Here is a 19,317-nt window from a genome sequence, read left to right as displayed (position 1 = left end):
TTTTGGGATGTCAGAGAATGGTATGTGTTCCTGGAAGGAGAGAAACAGCGAGGAGTGTCCTGACTGAGGCAGGAGGATTAGTCAGGGTTCCTGGAATATGAGAGTGAATATGGGCCTGGGTTAGTGAGAACAGAGGAGTACAGACTTGATGGTTTAAAAAGTGCAAAGTTACTATTTGAGCAGAGGCTGGACTGGTTGAAAACAGCCCTTAATAAGTAATAGCCTGAGGGTACATGCAGGGTCTGTGAAGGAGGGGAGTTGGAGCTAGGGAGGATGCCATAAAGATGAGGCATCAGTTGAGGTCTTGTGCGAGGGTGGGCGCCAAGACTAGAAGGGAAAGGATGGGAAATTTCCAAGATCAGGGAGTAATGATCCACTCTTGGGCCCCTAGCTTTTCATCGGCCGCAAAGGGCCGAGACTGATCAGAAATATCAGAAAGGCTACAGGCCTGGGTGATTGGAGAATGATATTGATGGAAATGGTGAAGTTGAGGGAAGAGTTGGTTAGGAAAAGTTTACAGTGAGCTTGATTTTGTGATCCACACCACTAAGTTGTTCAACTTGGCAGGAAGTCACCAAATTCATTTTGGAAGGCAGTCTTCAGTTTTCCTTGTCATTGGGCAGGCATAGATAGTCAAGGCTTTCCCTCCGCCTTCCAGATGGCCGGGAGTTGAGACTTCCGGTTGGAAGGAAAACCGCCAAGTAGCATGGGTCCTGGAGATAATCCTTCCCTTCAGCAAATGTTTCTTGAGTACCAGCTGTGGGCTGGACCCAGTGCTGGGCACTGAGGACCCAGGAGTCAGGGAGACATGAACCCTGTCGTGGAGCAACCATCTGATGCCAGGAGGGAGAAGCTGGTTACCATTCATGATGAACCCCACTCAGTTGCCCCACTTGACTTGTAAGCATAGGTTGTATTGCAAGTACCTCAAATTTCCTTTTGCAGTAATTTCCTTTCGCAGTATTTTTATGGCAAGGGAGAATCTGTGTTTGAAATGTTGAAAGGCTCAGTGGGAGGTGGATGAGTGTCATTCCATATGGCTCCATAGAACACATGAGTGTCGCCATATGGTAGGTGCAGGAGGTCAGAGTTCTGTGCCACAGAAGGACCTTCATTTCTACCACACCTGTCCCCAGATGCCTCTAGAGGTGCAGCCCCTTTCACCTGGAGGTATATCTATATCTATATTTATATTTATATCTGTATCTATATCGAGAGAGAGTTAGTGAGTTAGTTTAGGAAATAGCTGAGTGACAACTCTGTGTAGAATTACAAGCATAATTAGGCTACATAGCCTTCAAGCTCTGAAATTCTAGGAATATTTATCTAAATCGTTGAAGAAACTAATTCCCTAAGCATGCTACTTTTCAACAGACCAGAATCTGAATGGGATTCTTGTTCTTGGGGTCTTTTGATGGGTCTGCAGTACCCTCGGCTTAGGGCTACTCAGGACCTGGGACCGAGATGTCCTCCCTCAGGGACTGCTTTGACTCTCTGGTGCTCTAGCCTGGTGTCTTAGGAGACGGTGGGAGAGCAGAGCTCCTATCTCCCACCAGGATGCTTCATGCCCGGCGCCGGGGTGGCTGGACCAGATGAACAGCAGGGGCAGCAACTGGACCCCTGGGGAAGGGTGCCTGGTCCGCCCAGGGAGCCTTCTCTCCCTGCTGCCCTCCCAGCAGGCAGCTGTAGTTCTGGACAGAGGGACTTGGTCCCTTGGGGTTAGCTCTGCTCTGCTGCTGTCATTTACAGGGCAGGCGCTGGGCCAGCCCCAGTGAGCCAGGGGACAGGGAGAGCTGCAGCTGCTTCCAATGCTGTGAGTTCCCAGTTCCCCTCGTGCTTCGTCCAACTGAGTCAGCAGCCAGGTGACTTAAGTCATCTGCTCTGTCATGGCTGATTGTAGGCACATCTTTGGGAATGTGTTCAGGCTGCCCTTCAGCATGTACCAGGTGGCAAAGCTGATTCTTCTTTTCAGGGGTGTCTATAAGAATGGGCTGATACTTAGGGTCTCAGGGCAAAGGTCCCAAAACAGCATATCCTCAGCTCACATTTAAAGCCAAAGCACCAAGTGAGCCTCCTGGTCCCTTTCCAGAAAGATGCCTGCTATCCAGAGAGGCTACTGATACATACATGTTTTTCTTTGTTAATGTTTTTTTTTTTTTTGGTATTTTATTGTACAGATAGTACCTAAATACCTTCTCATGGTAAAGGATTCATAAACCTCCTTCACTATGTGTTAGAGGTGACCACGGTAAAACAGCCGTTCTCTGCATTAATATAACGTATACACATTTTTTTTAACCAAACTGAGTCACATTGTAGTGGTTTGCATTTTCCTGCTTAGTATGGAAAGCATACTGTGTGGAAAGGTGTGGAAAGCCTTCTGTGTCAGTACAGAGGTGTCACCTCACTGCTTTTTCATAGACAGGCAGGCAGATCTTCCATAGCGTGGAATGTTCTCATCATAGTTCAACCAGGCACTCCCCTTGTGATGTACGTTTAGGTTCTTCCGAATTTTCCACTATTACACATCAGGCTTGTTGGTACATAAATCTTTGTAACTCTCCCCTCCTCCCAGCATTGAAAGGAAAGGAGAAGAGACCAGTATCGGTTTCCAGAAGGATGAAGTCATTTTCCAGGATAGTTTTGCATTCCTGAGTTCTTATTTCAAGTAAGGAGAAGAAAATGCTGCTTTGTATACCCTCCACCTCCAGTTCCCTCTGAATGTGATGCTGTCAGACGAGTGGAAGAGGGATTTTGATGTGCTCCTGGTTTTAAGAAAGAAATAGCCTCTTTCAAGGGTAAGAGTGCAACTTGCCATGGACTTTCTGATGTGTCCTCGTAGCACACTACATTTCCTTCCAAGCACTTATCACAAGTTGCAGTTAGGTAATTATTTGCATGATTATTTGTTGAATACTGTCTCGCCACCAGCCTGTAAGTACATCAGGGACAGGGACCATCTATCCTCTGTCGGGTTGACTGCTCTGTCCATAGCTTCCACCACAAAACTTGATACATAGTAGGCATTCAATAGAGTGTGTAAATGAATGGAATCATCAAGGATATCAGTAGGATTTTAGCATTTGGGAATCCTGAGTGTTAGTTATTCTGTTGTCTGTAAGATGGGATTTTATGTATCTTGAAAGAGTTCGTCTTAAAAAAAGCACCATCAAAAATATTTGAAAACTCTGTATAATGTCATTGGAGCTGACTAGAATAACAGTAATAGAGCGTAGAATGTGAACTGACAGATAATAAGCAAACATTTAGTAACGATGAGATCGATTTAAAAAATATACTAGAATTTACCCAAATAGCATTTGTTCTGTTTCAGTGTACACTGTTGCCTGACTTTGAAAGACCCAGTGAATTAGAAGATCTATTTTTAATTATTTACTAATCCCTTTCTCTTCCCCCCCACCCCACAGAAAAAAAGAAAAGCAAATGAAGTTGTGGGAAAAACCCTATTATTTCAGAATAGATGAAACTCCCACCCTTAGCAGAAACTGAACATATGTCTTGAAATCTTTGCAGATTCTGGGTTTGGATTAGCAACATCCTTTTTCAAAGCCATGCAAACACCCACCCTTCCTCTGCACATTGCTTCCTTGGATTGCTTTCTTCTCAAACCCCTAACTGAGGCAGTGAGCTTAGTCCAGAGTAGGGGAGGGGAGGCAGTTTGGGAGCATCGTGTCCTGGCTGAGTGAGTTGGACACAGCTGCGTGCTTTGGGGTTACCGAGGGCACCTGGGGCCACTGGTTTCCAGGGGAGAAGGCACCGAGATGAGCCTGGCTTTGTGTGGGGGCGCAAGGTGTATGGCAGCAAAGAGAGAGTCTTCTCATTTATTTATTCACCCTCTCTAAAGCTTGCACTCCTTTTTCTCAAAAGCCATTTGTGTATGTGTATATTTATCTGATTAAAAAGATATGGCTGACTGTAGAAAATACGGGAAATGTAGAAGAGAAAAGAGCTGTAATTCCACCACCGTTATAACACTGAGATAACCGCTGTTAAATCTTGGTGTGTTTTCCCCCAGTCTTAATTATGTATACATAGCTGACAACTTGTATTCTACTTTTTAAAAACCAAACTCCATTTCGGGTCATTTTTGCCTCTTTCTTAAATCTTACAAACTTGCTTTTTGTTGGCTACCAAATTAAATGTCAAATAGGTAGGTGTATTGAAACTGAACCCATTTACAAATTTTTTTGCTAATATAAATAGCATTGTGAGGAACACTCCTGTACACCTCTAAGCTATAAAGATCTCAGTATTTCAACAAATTATATAAATCTAATTACAAAATCAAAGAAGAGTGGCACTGTTTTCCGACTTTGCAAGTCTCCTTGATGCCTGGCTCAGTAGAAGACCACTGCCTGCTCCTATCAGCTTCTCATTCATTGTGCAGTGATATCCCACGTCAGTAGCCTCTGGAAACCCTACTGTATATACTCACAAGAGAATGAGAATGAGAAGGCAGATAACAACTTAAAAAAAATAATATTATGAAAAGAGGGTTCACATCATGAACCTCCTGGAAGAGTCTCAGTTTCTGGATCCCCCTCTGAGAACCATTCTCTGGGGTCAAACTGGAGAGTGGCGTTTGCAGTTAGAAGCACACGAGGTGTGCACATTTCACGTTCAAAAGGCACTTCCAGTTGCCCTTCAGAACACGGTTTACACTCCTGTCAGCACGTAGGGAGCAGCCCTTTCCTCACTTCTTTACTGCTACCTAATATTTTCAGAGTTTTCCGTTTGCCATTCTCATGACGGAAATGGCATCTTGTACATCACCGCGACTTCGATTAAAAAGAAAAATTCAAAAAAATTTTTTAAACTACACATGAAAAAAGTCTATTTTCTCTGATTAAAAAAAAAAAGAAAGAAAGAAATGGCATCTCACTGTTTCAGCCTGTAGTTCCCTGTATGCACTGGGATTTCACAAAACATAGTTCTGGGCTCTTTCTCTGACACTTGGCAGTTTCTAGAGGCTGCTCATTGCCTCCAGGCTAATTACCATTGCCTTTTGGCCTGGAGTATTTGATCCTAGAGACTGTCAGGTCTCAGCTGATTATCATTAGCTTATAAAATATTTCCCTCCCTCCTCCACCCTTCCACAGTCTCTTTTTATCTTTTTTTTTTTTTAAGCTAAAAGGTTAAAAAAATAAGTTGCTTCAATTCCGACCCCTCTGTTCCCTGTTTAAATTTAATTAAGTAGCAAAACTAGCAAATACCATTTTTTAGGAAATATAAAGATGTCTTTACAAAATCTTTTTTTAATATTAACATCTACTCCACATTTGATGATCAAATGTGGGTGCTCAAAGTTGTCAAAAAGCATAGTCACTGCAGTGTGGAAAGGTGACTTTTCAGAGAGAGAAGTGCTTATTCAGCTGTACCCTTTCTTGACAAGGTTCACCTCTCCTCTCTGATCAGGTTTTCTTTTGCAAAACAGATAATGATGCTGTTAAACAAGATAATACATGGAAAGAGCCTGACACATGGTTTGTATTCAATACATGTTGGTTGACTCAAACTAGTGGCATAAGCTTCTACAATCTGAAGGTAATTTGCAGTATTATGAGCAGCCAACGAAGCTGAGACGGAGGCCTCACGCTTCTCTCCAGGGATCGTGCAGATTCAGGTGCTATTCAGACAGGCACTGGGGGCTCAGCTCGGATGAGTCTGGGTGACCGTAACTGTGACTTGCCCACCTTCCCTTCCCCTGTGTTCCTTGGAGAGAGGAGAGTCCAGGGGCTGATGGTCTTGACATTCTTCTTCTTAATAAGGCTTTATTCCTTTTGAGTCTCTATAAACATTCTAAGCCCTTACGTTCTCTGTGTTTCTGTTTTGCACACATTGAAGTGAATTCCAGAACAGAAAAATGATGCACTTTGGAGAATTGAAGGAACACTCTTCCGGCACTTCTTGCTTACCAGAAAGCAACAGCTGTGTGGAGCGTATGTGACCGGAAGGCGTCTCACCTTGACTCAGTTTCTTCCTTTGTAACATGAGGACATTGGACTAAAATCAGTTATTATGTGCACTCCAGTACCTTTCTGATTCTGGCAGTGGTTCATGCCTCGCCTTACTATAATTATTCTTTCTTACCTTTTGTGTCTGTTCATTCACATCCTCATTCATGTCGCTTATTCACTGAGCACTGCTCTGTGTTCTAGGATCTATCAGTGAAGGAGACAGACATTGTCCAGCAGCTTGCAGCCTGGCAGGGGTGACAGCTTCCCAATAATTACAGAGTTCTGGCTGTGATAAGTGCTTTGAGACAAGTGCCATTGCGGGAGCCTCGCCCCGTCGGGGGCATTGAGATGGCTTTCTGAGGAAGTGACAGACATGATTTCTTGGAGAATGGAAAAAGATCAGTGTTACTGGGGCCTGCTGAGCAGGGGGGAAGGGTGAGTGGTACAGATTCGAGAGCTGGGCAAGGATCCTATCGTGGAGGGCCTCATGGGAATTTGGATTTTAGGGTTTATCCAGAGCAGTCGGAGGGCTTTTAGTTATAAATGACATAATCAGGTACACATTTGAAAATCTCACCCCAGATACTTTGTGGAGACGGGAATGGTGATGTGGAGAGACTAGTTAGGGGCTGTCACGGTTAAGTTCAGGCTTACTAACTCTGTGCACTTGAAGGACGAGGACTGTTATATGTATCTTGGACTCCACCATGGTGCTTCGTATGTGGCAGATGATAAAAGTTTATCGGGAGCCATTGCTGGGAGCTCTGCGGGCACACCCGATACCTCCCCGTTGTTCTGGGATGTTGGAGCTGATTTGGGAAGGCCCCAGGCTGGCCGCATTCAGCGGTTCTGCTCTGGGGCTCCACGGTCTCGTGGAAGCCCGGCCTGGCGCAGTGTACTGTGAGGAAGGCTGTGCCTGGCAGGGGTGGGCCGGGTCCATGTGGAAGCCTGGTCCAGGGTAGACCCCAGCAGCCGGCTCTCATCGCCTGGCACAGCAGGAAGCCCTGTCCGCTGAAGGCCTGGGAGAAGCTGCAGCTCTGGAAGGGCCTGGCCGGGGCCCTGCAGGTGAACACCAGAGGGGTTGGTGTCCAAAGGGAAATGTTGCCTCTCACCTCTGCACTTAGGCAGTTGCTTCTAATGCCTTCCTTCCCCTGCTGTCCTTAGGAGCAATGTTAATAGCTGCTGTGTGTATGTGCACACACACATGCGTGCGTTTTCATTAAGACTTCACTTTTTTAGAGCAGTTTTAGTTTCACAGCAAAATTGAGGGGAAGGTACAGAGATTTGCCATATATTCCCTGCCCCCACACATGCACAACCTTCTGTTATCAACATTTCCCACCAGAGTCATACATTCTGTGGATTTGGAAAAGTGTATAATGACATGTATCCATCATTATGGTATCATATGCAGTATTTTCACTGCCCTCAAAATCCTCTGTGCTCTGCCTACTCAACCCTCACCTGTATAACCCTTGGCAACCACTGGCTTTTTTACAGTCTCTATAGTTTTGCCTTTTCTACAATATCATACAGTTGGAATCACGCAGTACGTAGCCTTTTCAGAGTGGCTTCTTTCACTTAGTAACATGCATTTAAGATTCCTCCATGTCTTTTCATGGCTTGGTAGCTGTTTCTTTTTAACACTGAATAATATTCCATTGTCTGGATGTACCACGGTTTATTTATCCGTTCACCTACTGAAGGATGTCTTTGGTTGCTTCCAAGTTTTGGCAGTTACAAACAAAGCTGTAGTAAACATCCATGGGCAGGTTTTTGTGTGGACATGAGTTTTCAGGTCCTTTGGGTAAATACCAAGGAGCACGTTTGCTGTAAAAGTATGTTCAGTTTTGTAAGAAGCTGCCAAACCGTCTTCCAAAGTGGCTGTACTATTTTGCATTCTGACCAGCAGTTAATGAAAGTTCCTATTGCGCCACATCCACGCCAGCATTTGGTGTTGTCCGTGTTCCAGATTTTGGCCCTTCTAATAGGTGTGTACTGGTGTCTTGTTGTTTCATGTGCTTATTTTCTATCTGCATACCTTCTTGGGTGAGGTGTCTGTTAAGGTCTTTGGCCCAGTTTTTGAGTTGTTTGCTTCTTATTGTTGAGTTTTAAGAATTTTTTGTATATGTATTTTTTATTTGAGGTATAGTTGATTTACAATGTCGTGTTAGTTTCTGGTGCACAGCAAAGTGATTCAGCTATATATATATATATATATATATTCTTTTTCAGATTCTTTTCCATTATAATTTACTACAAGATATTGAATATACAGGAGAACCTTGTTGTTTATCTATTATACATATAGTAGTTTGTATCTGCTAATCCCAAACTCCTAATTTATCCTCCCCCCCCGCACTGTGCTCCCCTTTGGTAACCATAAGTTTGTTTTCTATGTGCATGAGTCTGTTTCTGTTTTATAGATACGTTCATTTGTATCATTTTTTTAGATTCCACATGTAAGTGATATTATATGAAATTTGTCTTGCTCTTGCTGACTTACTTCGCTTAGTATGATAATCTCTAGGTCCATCCATGTTGCTGCAAATGACATTATTTCATTCTTTTCTATGGCTGAGTAATATTCCATTACATATATATATATATATATATATATATATATATACACCACATCTTCTATATCCAAGGAATTCTTTGTATATTTTTAATAACAGTCCTTTATCACATGAAGCCACCATACATTGACACTGCCTGTGTGCTAGGTCCTTTTAGCATGATATTTTTCCCAGCAGAAATTCTTCAAAACAGGTATATATTTTAATTTTGGGGAGACTGTGGAATATTGGTTAAGATGTGAGTTTGGAGACAGACTGCCTGGGTTCCAATCCTGGTGCATCACACATACACTGTGAGACGTTGGGCAAGTTACATAGTTTCTCTGTGCCCCAGTTTCCTCATCAATAAATGGGGTAATAGTAAAAACCTATCTCACAGGGTGGTGAGGATTAAATGCATTAACACACGTGAGCCCTAGAACCATGTCTGGGACATAGTAACCCTTCAGTAAAGGTTAGCTGCTACACACGCCCCAGTACTGTATGACTCTGACAGATGAGGAACTGAGGCCAATAGAGGCCAGATAACGTGCTCAAGGGCACACCGAGCAGAGCTGGAGTGCAGCTTTGATTCTGAAGCCTGAATTCTCGGGCACTGCTGTGTACTCTGCCCTCTCCCGTGTCCTGTGCATCAGGAACAGTGCACTGAAAGCCGCACGAGCTTGTACCCAGCACAGAAGCTACTAGTTTGTTCTGGGTCTCGGCCCTGCTGCCACGGGATCATCCTCCCCACTCTCGGGACCATCTTCCCCATTCCTTGCTTGCTTGCTGGGGAGGGTGCCTTCTCCGTTAGAATCGTGGCCAGCCCCATCCCCAGTTCAGCACTGCAGCCTCAGCAGGGCATCAGGACCATGGGTGCATGAATTACAGCCCTAAGGATATTAAAACACAGTCCCTCCACCCATCCTGCCAGACCTCCTTGCCATTATCAGAGCATCAAGTCTAGACTTCCCAGCATGTCATCCCAGGATGTCCTTTATCTGATTCCCAGATCTGGACTCTCTTCCAGGCACAGTGGTGTGCTCCCCTTCGTAATACGCGGTGAACTTTAAAGACTCCGAGCCTTTCTCGTGCTCTTTCCCAGCCTGGGTTTTCTCCTCTCCTCCCTTCAAGTATGAACGTCTGCCATGGCTCAGCCATTACCTTATGCAATATTTTTGTTTGTTATCGTTAGTGGTTCATATTCTTGGCCTCCTCCTGGACCGCAAGCTCTTGGAGGACAGGGGCCATGCTTTCTTTGTCTTTGAATCCCCCGTGGTACCATGCCCAATAAATGCTTTTTGGGTGGAGCGACCATCAAGGTCTGCGTACCTTCGGGAGAACAGCTGTGCTCTGTTGTACCAGAAGAGAAACAGCAGGAACAGCCCTGGGGGAGAGCAAGGTCCTTGGCTCTTTCTGGTATGCTGCTGGCACAAAGGCTCTGTGGCATTAAATACCAAATGTAGACACTCAAGGCCTTCTACGACACAATAGGATTTCTTTGTTGCAGGAACTACAAAATCTAGCTCTTAAAATCTAGCAACTTTGAGGGAGAGGTGATACAAAGGGACTTAACAAAGTTGGGTCTAGTTTCAGGCTGGGGCCCCGTTAAATCTCCAATCCCGATTATCCAAGGCCTGCTTTCACAATGCGTATGTTCAAGATTTACAGAAGATAAGACCAACAGGTAAACCAGTAAGAACGGTGAAATTCAAATAATTACAAATGCACTGAAGAAAATAATACAGGATGTGACAAAGGAACCGTGTATCTTTGTATCTCCAGTGCTTACCATAGTGCGCCCGATGCATAGAAATAAAAACAGCTACCATTTATTGAGTTCTTACTATCTGCTTGCACTGCGGCAGATATTTCATTAATCCTTATAGGAATTCTATGAGGTTTTGCAAACAAGAAAAATTAGGTTCAGAGAGGTTAAGTAACTTGCTAGCAAGTAAAAGAGAAAACTTAATAACTATTGGGTATAATGGGATCTTAAAGCAATATTCAGGAAATAAAGATTCTAGAACCTCTTCTTATAGATGTACCTAATTTTTTCTCTTTAGGCTGAAATCCCTTCCCCACACCTAACTGGACTTCCGTGTTGTTTCACACAAATTAGGCCTCTGTGTCAGTGAGGACCAGTTGGACAATAATTTTCTTCTCACCCTTTTTATACTTAAAAGCATCTATTAACTTGCCCCTTGGCCTTAAATGAGCTGTTCCTTAAATGTTTTTTTTCTTAAGCCCCCTCCCCCCACCTTGGGGGACAGCATCCATTTCTCATGTTCATTTTGGGATGGTGCCTGGTTTCCCCACTGCCCTCTTACAATGCAAAAACCGAGACCTCATTTCCTCTAGTGGAAGTGTGACCCGCCTCGGGTTACTGCAAGGATTTATTTCTGGCTCTCACGTGTCCTTCTTGCTGTGACTTTTCTGATGATGTAGTTTATTTGATCTGGCCCTTCCTTCCCTCCATGGGTGTAGCCTCCATCCCTACTGGGTGAACATCTCTATTGGTTGGCCCCCTCCACCCTGCCAACAATCTTTCTGACTCAACACGAAGTAACATTAGGTACTTTGTTTTAGGTCTTCACACACCAGCCATTTGGCCACATTGGCCAAAATTTTTTTATTTAAATTTATTTATTTATTATTTTTAGCTGCATCGGGTCTTAGTTGGCAGCACGTGGGATCTTCATTGCGGCACGTAGGCTTCTCTCTAGTTGTGGTGCATGGGCTCCAGAGCGCGTGGGCTCAGTAGTTGTGGCATGCAGGCTCTCTAGTTGTGGCGTGCAGGCTCAGTAGTTGCAGTGCGCTGGCTTAGTTGCCCCACAGCATGTGGGATCTTAGTTCCCCAACCAGGGATCGAACCCGCGTCCCCTGCGTTGGAAGGCGTATTCTTAACTGCTGGACCACCAGGGAAGTCCCTGGCCCTGAGGTTTTTGATGACAATTTCTTTTCTGCTCAGGACCAGGCTGCCAGGGAAATTGAGGCTGGCCCTTTCCTGCTCTGCTTGTGTTACTGGCTGGCCTTGCTGTCCACAGCACCTATCCTTCTCCACTCCACCCTGCCTCCACCTTCTCTTTCCCCTGGTCACTTGTTCTCAGGGTGTCATCACATTGGGGAAAGAGGAGGGCCACACACGTGGGATTGTATGGAACCTACACCAAGTATTAGCTGTCTGCCTCTGGAAGTTGCTTAACCTCTCTGAGCCTCTGTTTCCTCATCTGACAAATGACACTAAATGATAACTAGTTCACAGGTTCTTTTATTCGATTGAGTGAGAGCATCTAATTCCTATCTAATCGTAGTATTTAGTAAATGACATCTGTTCTTGGTGATTCTGTGATGGAGAGTAGCTTATATGTGATTAGCACATAGGGAATACCAGTATCATGTGTGAGTCACATTGGTTCATATACTTTTTTTCCAGCATGTGAATGATTTGTGCCACCAAGGAAGAAGATCTGGATGAAGCAGGCTTCAGAGGAATATGGCGCATATGATGCCCATTAACCCCACGCTCTCCCTCTTGGCTGCACATGGTCAAATGCCCTGTTTTGGAGGTGCTATCAGGTGGTTCTGTCTGGTCTTTGTGTGTTTCACTTTTTTACTTGGGTGCATAACTCAGCAGCCTTTCTTACACATCCTTCATCACACTACTGTGTTTTTAATCAGGATTGTTGCTGTTTGATTAGTGCTCTAGGTACAAAATCTGCAGAGACTTTGAGTGATCTGCCTCAATCCTATATACTGCCATAGCTCTGTTATTTTAGTGATTTTGCAGAATACTACTTTTTTTTTTTAAATACACAAATTGTATTATAGCAGAGATGTTTGTATTGATTTCCCTTTTTACCTTTCATCTACCTTTTGTGTTAATCTTCATTTCACAGAAGCAAAGCCTTTGCCCTGGACCAGGCTAGGACCTAGAGGTGGTGGAAGAGACTTCAGGCAGACGTGTGCTGTGACTATTTCTTCATACTCTCTCTCACCTGGACTATTTTTTTTTAAATTTGTGTTATCGTTATTTTTATTTTTATTATTTTTAAATTAATTCTTATTAGAGTATAGTTGATTTACAATGTTGTGTTAGTTTCTGCTATACAGCAAAGTGAATCAGCTATGCATATACACATATACACTCTTTTTTAGATTCTATTCCCGTATAGGTCATTACAGAGTACTGAGTAGAGTTCCCTGTACTATACAGTAGGTTCTTATTAGTTATCTATTTGATATATAGTAGTGTGTATATGTCAATCCCAATCTCCCAATTTATCCCTTCCCCCACTTCCCCCTTGGTAACCATAAATTTGTTTTCTACATCTGTGCCTCTACTTCTGTTTTATAATTTTTTTTAGATTCCACATATAAGCGGTATATTTGTCTTTCTCTGACTTACTTCACTCAGTATGACAATCTCTAGGTCCATCCATGTCGCTGCAAATGGCATTATTTCATTCTTTTTTATGACACTTGGACTATTGCAATAGATTCCTGACTGGTCTCTACTTAGGTTCTTGACCCTGAATGGCCAGTTTTTGACATAGCATCCAGAGTGAACCTTTTAAAATAAATACCAGAAGATGTCTTTGCTTAAAAAATTCTGAAATTATTATTATTATTTATTTATTTTTTGGCTGCATTGGGTGTTCGTTGCTGCGTGCGGGCTTTCTCTAGTTACAGCGGGGGGTGCTACTCTTCGTTGTGGTGCACAGGCTTCTCGTTGCGGTAGCTTCTCTTGTCGCGGAGCACAGGCTCTAGGTGCGTGGGCTTCAGTAGTTGCAGCACGTGGGCCCCAGAGCGTGTGGGCTTCAGTAGTTGTGGCGCGCGGGCTCAGTAGTCGTGGTGCACGGGCTTAGTTGCTCTGCAGCATGTGGGATCTTCCCGGACCAGAGATCGAACCTGTGTCCCCTGCATTGGCAGGTGGATTCCTAACGACTGTGCCACCAAGGAAGTCCCTAAAAGTTCTGAAATTATTTTGTGTGAATTTTTAGGATTGAGCCAATGTGTAACTATGTTGATGTATTTAGGAGCTAAGGTTCTAAATGAAAGAAAGATACAAACATGGAATAAGGGAAGACAAGAAAGATCCCAGTGGTGTTGGATTGGAATTAGAAGTCTCATCATAGACTCACACACACACACAGACACACACAAATCGATTTCCTATCTGTGTCTGTTGAAAGGGCCTGGGAGCAATGACATCTCAGTAGCAGTGAGCACAGCTAGCATACAAATCTTTGTTTTAAAATTTTATTACCGGGACTTCCCTGGTGGCGCAGTGGTTAAGAATCCGCCTGCCAACGCAGGGGACACGGGACACGGTTCGAGCCCTGGTCCGGGAAGATCCCACATGCTGCGGAGCAACTAAACCCATGCACCACAACTACTGAGCCTGCGTGCTGCAACGACTGAAGCCGGCGAGCCTAGAGCCCGTGCTCCGCAACAAGAGAAGCCACCGCAATGAGAAGCCTGCGCACTGCAATGAAGAGTAGCCCCTGCTCGCCACAACTAGAGAAAGCCCGCGCGCAACAACGAGGACCCAATGCAGTCAAAAATTAAATAAATAAATAAATACATTTATTAAAAAAAATTTTTTTTTATTACCGACTAAAGGAACCGAAGGCTCGTTGGAGAAATGGCCAATTGTAGGGCTGGGGCAGGGAAGGTACAAGATAAGCCCAGAACATTTTGTGTGAGGAAGTATGGAAGTGCTCAAAACCAAGGGGAGCATGTTAGGTACAGGAGCTTGTTTGAAACAATTTAAGCGTCAAAATAAATAAAAGTAACGGATTATAAAATATTGAAAAACAAAAGACTACATGAGTCCATGTTTATGCTAAAAAAGAAAAAAATGTGGGGAAGGTGAAGTTCCTTTTTATAGTAAAATGCCAGCTAATAAATGTAGAGGGAAGAATAAAGTTGGAAAATCTTCATTTTGCAACCACAGTTGAAGTATTTGATTCACCACTGGGTGAAAGCTTGTTGGGGAACAGAATGCTTACAGTCTAGGAGGGTCGTATCCCATAGACCACTTATTTCTCAAGGGAAAAAGACACTTTTAACAGCAGAGCCCTGGCAGAAGGCACCTTAACCAAGTGACCATCATAGGTGACATTACCTGTCATGGGGGAAACTGTTGTCAGGCGCCGCCAGGGGTGTCCTGTGGATGACCAACAACCCTTCCCTTATTGGGATCTCTGCCAATAATGCAGAACCTAGATCAGAGCATGGAGAAACAATGAAGAAACACAAATGAAGGGGTGTCGCACAAAACAGAGGGCCAATGCTCTTCACACGGTAGGGTCTTGAATGACAGAGAAGGGCTGTGGAACCCTCCCAGGATAAAGCGACTAGAGAGATGTGACATCTGAATGCACTGTGTGTGGTGCGGGATTGGATCCTGAGTAGAGGAAAAATAAAATTGCCGTAAAGGATAGTTCGGGAAATCTGAACATAGATAGCAGTAGTGTTTTCGTTTTTTTGTTGTTGTTTTTTAATTTGGTAATTGAACTGGGTTATGTAAGAGAATATCTTATTTTAGAAGATACACACTTTGAGAGGAAAGGGTCATAATCTCTGCAAGTGGTTCAGAAAAAAGGTATATATTATACATACATGTATATAAAAGGAGAATGTGTGGCAGAATGTTGACAATGTGGTATTTCATTGTAATATTATTTTTTATGGTGATACTGTATTTTATACGTTTACAAATTTTATTTATTTTTTCCAGTTTTATTGAGCTGTAATTGACACATAATGTGTAAGTTTAAGGTGTGCAACATAATGAATTGATATATGTATATATTGTGAAGTGATCACCGCAGTAAATTTCATTAATATCATCTCCTCAAATAGTTATAATTTTTTTTCTTATGATGAGAACTTTAAAGATTTACTTGCTTAGCTTTCAAATATACCATACGGTTTGGTTAACTATAGGCTCTGTGCTGACGTTACATCCCAGAACTTATTTATCTTATAACTGGAAGTTTTTACCTTTTGACCACCTTTACCCATTTCCCTCACCCCACCATGCCCGACCTCTGTCAACTACCAATCTGTTTTCTGTCTCAGTGAATTCAGTTCTATTAGATAAAACATATAAATAAGATCAGAACTATTTGTCTTTCTCTGTCTAATTTATTTCACTAAACATAATGCCCTCAAGGTCCATCCGTATTGACACAAATTACAGGATTTCCTTCTCTTTTATAGCTGAATATCGTTGTAATATTCTTGTAACTTTTCTATAGGTCTGAAAAAAATTCAAAATAAAATGTTTAATTTTAAAAAAGAGATGAGGTAAACAAAGCAAAATGTCAATATTGTTTTAAACCCCTAGGTATCTGTCATATTATTTTCTGTAATTTTCTGTATGTTTGAACTAGTTAATCTCAGATGATCAAAATTTTAAAAAAATAATATTTAAATACATTGAGTACTTTTTTTGCATCTTTACTAGAACATTAAGTTCGCATATCTTTTTTCCCTGGTACCCAGGTCATTGAAACTTTATTCACTGGACAGTTGTCAGGTTTTACATTGGATTAATACAAGTTCTTCTTTTGTGTGGTCTAGACTTTCTGGATGTACTAAGGGACTGGATTCTCCACCTCAGGAAAGCGACACTTCAAACCGCTGCTGAGTTGTCTAGTCTGTTCTTCTGGGTATAGTGCTGGCCTCATGGTTCCTTCAAGCTGCGGTCTCTGTCTGGCTCCCTTTTGACTTCCGCTCTTGCACTTAGCAGGCTGTATAATATTATATTGTTTATGCCATCATTCTTGACTGAATTAAAGGAGCCCTGCAGTTTCCATCGGAGGCTCGCCACCTTGACTGTATGTTCCCCTGGCTGTCTGCCCTGTAGTCACAAATCCTGGACCATGTGGTCCGGGCTGTTATTCCCCTCCATACGTGAGAGCAATGTGCACTGATGGGCCTTTGTCTAATTTGGTAGACCCAGAAGCAGAAAACTATTAATGCAGAAATGCCAAACAGTTTATTGCTTGGGATGGGTAGTGAAGTATCTGGGGACTTCTTGGGACTCATTTAGAAGATAACACTAGATTATGCCCATCTTATCAAGGAGCAGATATTAGCTCTGGTTGGGTTGTCTTTAAAAGCCAGGCTTAGCTGTGGGAAAAAAGAGAACTGGTGAATCAACTTGGTTTAAAGGAAAAGAAAACTATCATTCCGATTCAGTTTTTTCAGTTTGGGCTACAGAGAGTACTTATATATTTTCACACTGGTTTAAAACACCTGTGCCGTGGGGTCAGTTCCCGCAAAGCAAAAGTGAAGGCAAGAATGGACCATTTGGGACTTTATTTATTTGCTTGTGTTTGAAGCTAGAGGATGGTTTGAAGTCACCTGGAGAGGTGAAAGGGGAGGAATTTGTTTCTTTTTTAGAGAGAGAAGTAGTCCTGAGATTCTTGGAATTTTACTCTATTTTATCAGGGTTGGGATCTCTGAGTATTTGGCAAGAAGGGATCCTTTGGGACAGACTTCATTTGGTCTTATGTTGGTGTCGAAGGTGCTTGATACAGATTCAGGCCTGTTTCATCCTGATGAGTTCTTGTTACTATTTCATGTTTATTTTTAAGCACTGACCACTACCCATCTCTTTCTCTATCACACAATCAGGGTCCCTTTCTATGTGATTATTCCCATTGAACTTGAGAGTTTATAATGCAGTTGTTTTCAGTTTTTCTGACAACCTTAAAATATAGCAAGAACTTTCAAATTCAGTGCTTCATAGGTTGTATTATGACCTACCTGGATCCCCTGGGTATGTGTATATATATGTGTGAATGGTGTGTGTATGTGTATCGTTTACATTAAAGTGAAATAGAACTGAGTTTTTGTTTTGCAAGATAAAAACATTTTGCAAACTTTTAAAATATTCTATCGCTAGTAATGACTGCTGTGTTCCCTTTCTGCCTCCCAGAAACAGCAAACCCAGGACTTACTGTTTTGTTCAAAGAAACTTTCCTGTCTCCCTCCTTCTCTTTTGACCTTCTCTGACCCAGCTTTCTTCAATAACCTGTGCTTCTTGCCTCCTCTTTCTCGTGTTTGGAAGGTAAAGATGGAAACCTGGGTTGATACCCCATCACTATAACCCACTAGTCACGAGATCCTCACTTTCCTCATTTTTAAAATGGGGTCAGTGTACACAGCAAGGGGGTGGTTTCCTTTTCTTGCTTCTGCTGCCCCTTCACTCTCTTCACTGTGCTGGTTACCAGGTTAGAATCTCTTCCGTTTGAAAATTCCTCTAATGTCCTCCCAAGCAGTTAACTAGATCTTTCTATTGGTGTTTTGTTAAAGTTGCGATTTTGGTGAGTTGCATTAACTTCTCAGGAAGCCTGATTGCTGCGCTACCCTCACAGTTGCATGTAGCATTTAAATGCAGAAGCAACGCAGATAACTTACTCCCACACAGCACCCGGGGAGGGCGGGTGCATGTTTGTCGGAAGATGTTGGGGGCTTGCTCAGAACTCACAGCCCTTCAGATGTGGGCCCTCCTAACCAACTGAGTGATAATAATAACTAAATTATTATAACTGAGTGAGAAGAATGAAAAGAAAGCTTATCAAAAAAAGAGGGACAGCAAAACGAGGCCAAAGCCCCTCCGGATGGGGTGGACCAGGAACAGAGAGCCTTGCACTAGCCTTGCACTAGCTAGTGTTGGTGCCACGGAGAAGCTGCTGGGCTGGCCCACCTCCCTGGCTCCCGTCCTGTCTCCTCTCAGGCTGTGTTACCCTCTGGTTTTCCACCAGCTGCGTCTGTGGTACAGGAACAGGTTTTAGCTGGGCTGACACTTAGGGAGAAGGGGTGACCCGCACCCTAGGCTCCAGACCGGGGCCCGGAGGCTGGGTGGAGGGATGTCTGTGACGTGGGTCACTTGTTAGCAGATGTTGCAGCTGCTGCCACGGAGCCCCCGGAGCACACGTTTCCTGCCCATGATCTTTCGTTCTATCCGGCCAGACACATATGGAAAGCCCACAGCTCTGTCTGCACTCTCAGCTGGACAGAAGTGGTGGTATTGTTCTTGGTGTAAAGCCAAAACTTATTTCTCGGTTTCTGTACAGTTGTGAAAGGCGGTGCAGATCTCACTTAAAGCTACTCCCTAGAAATCAGAGTGCCCTCATTCAGCCAACACGCGGCAGAGCGGAGTGGAAAGGGCATGGGACCCAGGCTAGAGGATCACTGTGGATTACGGACTCTGTTTCCTCAGCTGGGATAGTGATATCTGACAGGGAGACTTGACTGTTAGTTGAGATACTATTTATCATAGTACTTGGGAACGTTTAAAGCACCCAGACAGGTGTTATTTATTTGATACAGGGTGCTCTATGAAGTTGAGAGGGAGGGAAGGAGGGATGGAGGGAGGGAAAGAGAGAGAGAGAGAGAGTGTGTGTGTGTGTGTGTGTGTGTGTGTATGTTCACTCTGCTAGCCAAGAGTTGAGATATTACTAGAGGAGATAAGACGTGCATGTCTGTACCACATGGTTGAAGGTGATTATCTGTCTCTGATGGCTTTAAAGGGCTCTGGGAGTTGAGTGGGGACAGTTTCATGCAGAGGGTGATATCTGAGCTGGGCTTTGAAGGATGGGCCATGGAGGTGGACGTGGAGGGGCATTGACTTTAACAGGTATTGGAGAGAGGGCCCCCCCGGGCAGAGGGATTGATGTGAGGAAAGGCACAGATTGAGGAGCAAATGGGGCCTGTGCAAGCCACAGCAATAATTGGGTTGGATTGCAGCATCAGTTTGG

The 19,317-nt window shown here is 43.5% G+C and overlaps 1 protein-coding gene across 3 annotated transcripts in view; it reads left to right on the top strand.

Moving 5' to 3' along the window:
- PANX1 (pannexin 1) overlaps positions 1 to 19,317 on the top strand; it is a 41,131-nt gene that overhangs the window by 1,611 nt on the left and 20,203 nt on the right. Inside the window, exon 1 of one of the 3 annotated variants that reach the window (XM_068555052.1) lies at positions 11,984 to 12,115. The exons of the other annotated variants lie outside the window; for them this stretch is intronic. Coding sequence (XP_068411153.1) covers positions 12,082 to 12,115 — 34 coding nt within the window. The 5' untranslated portion in view covers positions 11,984 to 12,081. Of the gene's footprint in view, positions 1 to 11,983; positions 12,116 to 19,317 lie in introns of those variants that run through there. 3 annotated transcript variants of the gene reach the window in all.

Source organism: Eschrichtius robustus, chromosome 11 (assembly GCF_028021215.1).
Source record: "Eschrichtius robustus isolate mEscRob2 chromosome 11, mEscRob2.pri, whole genome shotgun sequence".
Lineage (NCBI taxonomy): Eukaryota > Metazoa > Chordata > Mammalia > Artiodactyla > Eschrichtiidae > Eschrichtius > Eschrichtius robustus.
The sequence above is the reverse complement of the archived record's forward strand: the minus strand, read 5'-3'. Positions and strand labels throughout refer to the sequence as shown.